Source organism: Myotis brandtii, unplaced genomic scaffold, assembly GCF_000412655.1.
Source record: "Myotis brandtii unplaced genomic scaffold, ASM41265v1 scaffold693, whole genome shotgun sequence".
Lineage (NCBI taxonomy): Eukaryota > Metazoa > Chordata > Mammalia > Chiroptera > Vespertilionidae > Myotis > Myotis brandtii.
This window is the reverse complement of record NW_005370710.1, coordinates 2,351,692-2,358,796: the sequence shown is the minus strand read 5'-3', so window position 1 is coordinate 2,358,796 and position 7,105 is coordinate 2,351,692. Positions and strand designations below refer to the sequence as shown.

At 62.7% G+C, this 7,105-nt stretch overlaps 1 protein-coding gene across 8 annotated transcripts in view; it reads left to right on the top strand.

Annotated features, from left to right (window-relative positions):
- Window positions 1-5,238, top strand: part of PARP3 (poly (ADP-ribose) polymerase family, member 3) — a 6,238-nt gene extending 1,000 nt beyond the window's left edge. For 3 of the 8 annotated variants that reach the window (XM_014529730.1, XM_014529731.1, XM_014529729.1), the window contains 9 exons: window positions 96-281; window positions 1,058-1,183; window positions 1,383-1,571; window positions 1,709-1,862; window positions 1,944-2,176; window positions 2,381-2,530; window positions 2,722-2,808; window positions 3,033-3,210; window positions 3,933-4,343. In XM_014529730.1, coding sequence (XP_014385216.1) covers window positions 102-281; window positions 1,058-1,183; window positions 1,383-1,571; window positions 1,709-1,862; window positions 1,944-2,176; window positions 2,381-2,530; window positions 2,722-2,808; window positions 3,033-3,210; window positions 3,933-4,315 — 1,680 coding nt within the window. In that variant the 5' untranslated portion in view covers window positions 96-101 and the 3' untranslated portion in view covers window positions 4,316-4,343. Of the gene's footprint in view, window positions 1-95; window positions 282-1,057; window positions 1,184-1,382; window positions 1,572-1,708; window positions 1,863-1,943; window positions 2,177-2,380; window positions 2,531-2,721; window positions 2,809-3,032; window positions 3,211-3,932; window positions 4,344-4,675 lie in introns of those variants that run through there. The other 5 variants (XM_014529733.1, XM_014529732.1, XM_014529736.1 and 2 more) reach the window with 4 other exon arrangements.
- Window positions 5,239-7,105: the final 1,867 nt, after the last annotated feature.

Genomic DNA, 7,105 nt, shown 5'->3' with positions numbered 1-7,105 from the left:
ACCACAGGGCACACCCAGGGTGGGGCAAGTTGGTGCTGTACCAGCCAGGTGGGGTGCAAGGCCATGGAAGCCTAAGGCCCTCTCCGTGCCCCCAGCCAGCCATGGCTCCCAAGCGCAAGCCCCCCGCGCAGTGTGAGGGCCCTGACAAGAAGAAGGGACGGCAGGGGACAGAGGAGGACAACTTCCGCTCCACTGCGGAGGCCCTCAAGGCCGCGCCCACAGAGAAGCGCACTGTCCGCGTGGACCCCTCGTGTCCTCTCAGCCGCAAGCCTGGGGCCCAGGTAAGCAGTAGCCCCCAGCCAGGCCCGGAGCCTGCCCTCCTGGGTCAAGTACACTCAGACCTGCTCCCCTCCCCACTGGGCTGGGCTCTGGCCACGGAGCTCAAGGGTCCCAAGTCAGCCTCGTCTCCAAGACCCTAAAGGTCAGACAGGACCACATCTCATCAGACCTGGGGAGCTCCTGTCTGCTCTTTTAAAAATTTATTTTTAATGTGTTTTTACTGATTTCAGAGAGGAAGGGAGAGGGAGGGAGATAGAAACATCAATAATGAGAATCATTGATCGGCTGCCTCCTGCATGCCCCACACTGGGGATTGAGCCCACAACCTGGGCATGTGCCCTGACCGGGAATCGAACCCTGACCTACTGGTTCATAGGTCCACACTCAATCACTGAGCCATGCCTGCTGGCAGGGCTCCTGTCTGCTCTTTAGACCGCAGGACAGGCCCTGGGCTTCTTAGGCCACCCCCTACCACACTTAAAGCCGGCTCACCTGTGTCCCTTCAGACCAGCCCACAGTGGAGGGCTGTGTCCCCCTGAGATCCTCCCTGGCCAGAGCCTGTCTCCCTCAGTCCCCGCCCCAGAGCACAGCTGCATCCTGTTCTCCCAGAACCTCCCCCACTTCCCGAGGTGAGCCATGTCCCCTCAGACTCCAGGGGGCAGAACTATGACCCCCTCAAGCCTCCCCAGCCAGGGCCTCCTCTGCCGCCCGGTGCAGTCAGACCCCTGTGAGGTGCAGCCGCCCATGCCAGCCTGCCCTGCCCTGCCCCCTGGCCCAGGTGCATGGGGACTACGACTGCACCCTGAACCAGACCAACATCGGGAACAACAACAACAAGTTCTACATCATCCAGCTACTGGAGGACGGCGGGCGCTTCGCCTGCTGGAACCGCTGGGGCCGCGTGGTGAGTGCCCGCCAGATCCCACCTCCCCCACCTCTCCCAGCTCAGCACAGGCCCCAGCTGCCCAGGGTCCCACCGAAAACTCAGGCCCGAGGCCACAGATGCTGACCATCCCAGGCTCCCAGCACAGGGCCTGGCACCGCAGGCTAGCAAGTGCTATGGAGGCAGTGCGGTGGGCACCCCTGAAGGCTGTCAATTGCAGGGAGAGGTGGGCCAGTCCAAGCTCAGCTACTTCCCGTCCCTGGAGGATGCAAAGAAGGACTTCGAGAAGAAATTTAAGGACAAGACCAAGAACAGCTGGGCGGAGCGGGAGCACTTCGTGGCCCAGCCCGGCAAGTACACCCTCATCGAAGTGCAAGGCGAGGATGAGGCCCAGGAGGCTGTGGTGAAGGTGAAGTGGCCGCCAGGGGAGTGGGCGGGCCCAGGGCTGAGGGAGGGGACACGCGACCCAGTACCCTGGGCTTTGCCACTGCCCGCTGTGCAAGCTCAGGCCAGACCTGCCTCTCACCTCGGCCTGGCCCTGCCCAGGTGCAGTCCCTCTGCACCCAGGTGGACGGAGGCACCGTGAGGACCGTGGTTCAGCGGGTGCGGCCCTGCTCCCTGGACGCACCCACACAGAAGCTCATCACCAACATCTTCAGCAAGGACATGTTCAGTGACGCCATGGCCCTCATGAACCTGGGTGAGGACCCCGGGGCCAGGCCGGGGGGCAGGGCCTGGGGGTGGCAGCGGGCTGAGCCTTCCCACTCCCTCCACCCCCCAGATGTGAAGAAGATGCCCCTGGGGAAGTTGAGCAAGCAGCAGATAGCTCGGGGCTTCGAGGCCCTGGAGGCCCTGGAGGCGGCCCTGAAAGGCCAGGAGGACGTGGCCGGTGGCCGCAGCCTGGAGGACCTGTCCTCCCACTTCTACACCCTCATTCCCCACAACTTCGGCCGCAGCCGGCCCCCGCCCATCAACTCCCTGGAGCTCCTGCGGGCCAAGAAGGACATGCTGCTGGTGAGGCCGGGAGGGGCGGGGGGACCAGACAGGAGGGGGCAGGTGGCCCAGCAGGCAGCCATGGACTGGGATGGGCAGGCCAGTGGACAGAGGGCTGGGTGGGTGAGCAGGTGGACAGACGTGCGGGATGGCCACGGTCCCAGTCGTGTGGGAGGAGAGGGGGGCAGGAGGTCACGTGGATGAGCCCCTGGTACGTCACCTTAGGTGCTGGCGGACATCGAGCTGGCCCAGACCCTGCAGGCAGCCCCCGAGGAGGAGGAGAAGGTGGAGGAGGTGCCGCACCCCCTGGACCGAGACTACCAGCTCCTCAGGTGCCAGCTCCAGCTGCTGGACCCAGAGGCGCCTGAGTACAAGGTGGGCTGGGCCTCGTGGAGCAGCCGGGCTAACTGTGGCACCGTCCCTCTGCCCACTGGCCACGGTCCCTTGCCCTTGGCCTTCCTCCCCATGTCTCTAGGGCTTGAGCTCTGAGAGCCCCGCCACTGGGGGACCAGTCGGGGTTCACCCATACCTCTGGCCCTTGGCACCCCACTCCCGCTCTCCCCCAGGTGATCCACACCTACTTGAAGCAGACCGGCAGCAGCTACAGGAGCCCAGTGCTACGGCACGCTTGGAAAGTGAACCGAGGCGGGGAGGTGAGGGAGCCCCCGAAGCCCTCCCCAGCCCTGCCCTGACCGGGGAGATGGTGTCCTGGCTTAGGTGTCCCTGACTGAATCATCTTAGCCACTGTGACCCGTTTCCACCGGGCCTGGGCTTGTGGGTGTGTGCATGAGGGTGTGAGTGCCCAGGGGGACCCAGGCCTCAGTCGGACCCCCGAGCCGGTGGGCACGGCTCTCCTGTTCCACACCCCCCACCCCAGGGAGACAGGTTCCAGGCCCACTCCATGCTGGGCAACCGCAGGCTTCTGTGGCACGGCACCAACGTGGCCGTGGTGGCCGCCATCCTCACCAGCGGGCTGCGCATCATGCCGCACTCCGGCGGCCGCGTGGGCAAGGGCATCTACTTCGCCTCGGAGAACAGCAAGTCAGCCGGCTACGGTGAGGCGCCCTCAGCCCAGCCCTGGCAGCCATGGGGAGGTGGCAGAGGCCCGAGGCTGCAGGCGGGCGGTGCCCTCACCAGGCCATGGGGATGGGCACCCAGGCCAGGACGGTGGAGTGGGGAGGAGAGAGTCCGTGAGGGACACGCAGGAGGGGGTAGCAGCTGTGGGAAAGGGCCCCAGGGGTCTCTAGTGACCCGCAAGTTCCTATCCAGAGGTGTCTTCACGGGGGGACCTCAGCCAGGCTGACGCCGGCATTGGAACCACCCACCACCCACCACCCACCCGACAGCCAGGCCCAGGGCATGTGGGGAGAAGTTCTGGGAGGTGTGAGGTGGCCAAGGCCAGGGCCCAGGGGTCGGGCAGGGGGCAGAGGAGCCTAAGGAGGGGTCGGGGTGGCCGCAGGGGCGGTGCCGTGGTCCCAGGCCAGGGGTGAAGGGTGCGAGTGGCAGAGCAGCTAGGGAGAAAAGCCCCCACCGCGTCTGTCCCTGGGAGGCCATGGCCAACCTCGGTGAGGGCAGCCGGGGGGTGAGGCCTGGCCCCGGGGCCCAGGAGTGGGGGGAATGGGAGGGAGCGTGGCCAGAACGAGGGGTGCTTTAAGGAGGAAGCGTGGGCAGCCTTTTGTGCTGGGGCCCAGGGAGAGGAGGTTCGCATGCAGCAGTGAGGGGCCCAGGGAGTCAGGCGGGGGCCCAGCTGCCCAGCCTGAGCCGCCATGTCCCCCAGTTACCACCATGTCATGTGGGGCCCACTGCATCGCCTACATGTTCCTGGGGGAGGTGGCCTTGGGCAGAGAGCACCACATCACGGCTGATGACCACAGCTTGAAGAAGCCACCCCCCGGCTTCGACAGCGTCGTCGCCCGAGGCCACACAGAGCCTGGTGAGTCCCAGGCCTCAGAGGCTGCGCAGGCCTGGGAGGGAGAGGGGGCGCGGAGGCCAGGGCCCAGGATGCTTTCAGGAGGAGGCAGTAGAGAAGGGGCTGGGAGCAGCAGGCTTCCTCCCTGCAGCCATTCCCTTTGTCATCCAACAATCATCCTGGGTATCCAGGAGGGCTTCAAAGAGGAGGTGTCATTGACTGAGCATCAAAAGATGAGTAGGTGGCCCTAGCCAGTGGCTAGAGCATTGGCCTGCGGACTGAAGGGTCCCAGGTTCGATTCCCAGCAAGGGCACATGCCCGAGTTGCAGGCTCAATGGTGTTCCTATTTCTCCCTCTCCCTCTCCTTTCTTCTCTGAAATCAATAAAAACATTAAAAAATTAAAAATTAAAAAGAGATGAGTAGGTGTCTCCCAGGCAAAGGAATGGAGGGGGATGACTCAGGCAGAAGGCGCGGCCTGTGCCGTGGTTTGGAGGTGGGCAGGGCGGGAAGTGTGCGCATTCCCCGTGGCAGAAGAGGAGAGCATAGTGGCCGAACGTACCCTGGAGGCCAAGGACCCTCAGGTCACCCCTGGCCCTTGCTGTGTACGCAGATCCCACCCAGGACACGGAGCTGGAGCTGGATGGCCGGCGAGTGGCTGTGCCCCAGGGCCAGCCCAAGCCCTGCCCCGAGTTCAGCCATTCCTCCTTCTCCCAGAGCGAGTACCTCATCTACCAGGAGAGCCAGTGCCGCCTGCGGTACCTGCTGGAGGTGGGCCTCTGAGAGCCACCCTCACCCAGGCCCTGCTGGGGAGAGACTGCCGTCTGTCTTCTCGTCCAGACCCGGCCCCCATGTCACCGCTTCTCTCTCCCAAATCTCCCTTCTGTGTCCCAGGCAGTGGTCCCCGCCCCCTCCAATCCCCACTGCCCTGGCCTGGCTGTGACCCCGAGTCTCGCCTGCTAAAGTGACGTTAGTGAGGGACTGGCGTTATCCCTGGGTCACAATGCCCCAGCCTCTTCAGGGCTGTGTCGTTAGAGGGGCACAGGCTGAGGGTGTCAGACCCCTTACCCGCCCGGGCCGTCCACCCAGGCCCAGCCTGTCCATCCCAGAGGTGTGACCGCCAGTGGAGGCTGGACAGTAGGCAGCAAGTTTATTAAACACTGTCCGCTCACCCCAGGTCCCGACTGTCTGTGCTGCGGCCACACAAGCCTGGGCCCCCTTCCTCTCCACAGTGAACCCCCACCCCAGCCCACAGCAGCTTGGGCTTCACCCACCCTGGTCCATCTGTGTCCGTCACTGCAACCACCCGCCGCCCCTGATCACTGAGCTTTCAAAGGCGACCCTCACCGTCCACTCAGACCTGGCGGCCACCTGGGGACCCACCTGGGGGTCTGTCCGCTGCCCGCACGTGGCCAGGCAAACCCGGCATCGCTCCTGGCTCGGCATCAACGTGTCTCAGATCTGCATGTTCTAAACCAGCTGAGCACACACCGAGCGCCCAGCTCTGCCACCGGGAACGATGCCCGTTAGCACCGGGGGTCACCCTACCCAGACCCGAGGGTGCGGGTGCTGTGTCGGCTCCTCCAGCTCCAATCCAACACCACAGGGTCCCTTCCTTCTCCCCAGCCCCATACTCACACCTGCTTCTCTAACAGTACGCACCTCCGTTTCCGTCAGCATCAGTCCATTTACTTGTTGGCTCCATCCCACCCGAAAAGGAGATGCAGAACCGCCATGCCATGCCACCTTGAGCACACTTTCTGAGCGGGGCTCCCGCTCTTCACGGTTATTATTTTGTCTTTAGATGAGCAGTGAGTTTGAAACAGGTGTTTCACATGTTGCTGGGATTAGTTACTTAGTGTTTCCTTTCGGTGTGGTTATGCCATTCATTTGAAATGCAGGTAGGTTCCTTTGTTCTGCTGATACAGTGGGGCCTTGACTTACGAGTGTCCCGACTAACGAGTTTTTTGAGATACCAGCTGTCTCAAGGGCCGATTTTTTGTATTGAGTTGATAGAGTAATTTGAGTTAACGAGCTCCTTAACAAGCTATGTCTCAGAACGAATTAAACTCATAAATCAAGGCCCCACTGTATTCACCTTTGGGCGGGCTTTTCCTCATCTTCACTGGCTTATTTTTTCCAACACACAGAACATTAACATAGTCCCAATTGCATAGTCCCCAGAAGTCTAATCTATACAAAAACAGGAGCTCAGAAGAGTCACCCCCGGGCCCTGCATCCCGACCACCTGCTGCGGGAAGCCAGCTTCTGGCTTAGCCTTTTGGCAAATTAAAAAGCAACAGTTACACTACAGTTTCAAGTTTAGTTGAATGACTTTGGAGGAGCAGGCACGCTCCAGCCCCCCATGGTCCCCATCCCTCCTAGGCCGCCGCCCCCTCGTTTTCTTTGCGCTGTTCCTGCCAGGCCTGCTGAGCCCGGTCCAGGCCCGGGTGGCTCAGCGCTGCCCCAGGCCTGCAGGCCTCACTGAGCAGGGAGACCAATGCCTTCTCTTCCCTCTGAAAGGAAACCTCAGAATTCCAGCTTCGCCTCCTGGAGGTGAACGCCCACACTCCAGCTGTGGACGCAGCTCGGGAAGCAGAGAACCTGGCTTCCAGGTACCACTCAGCTGGGTGATGGGGGACACATTCCTTCCCTGACCCGGCATCAGCTTACTGTCTGAATAATGGAGAACTGGGCTGGGCCCTTTAAACCCCAGCAGAGAGGGCGTCCAACCTGGGGGTCCATGCCCTAGTCTCCGCCGCCTACATCTGTCCCGATGCTGACCGTGTGCCCGTGAGGGGTCCCAGGGGCGCAAGCGTGAGCAAGATGCAGACAAGGTCCCTGCTCTCCCGGGACTCACACTCCCGTAAAACAGGCTCCACACAAGCACACGCGCAGATAAGAAGCTCAGTATCAGGCGGGCAAAGAGCCAGGAAGGAAAGCAAAGCAGGGCAAAGGCGCGGTGATGGGAAGGGGAAGCGATCCCAGGGGAGACGGGCAGTCGCCAAAGGCCTCTCTCAAGCAGAGACCTGGGTGCGGTGAG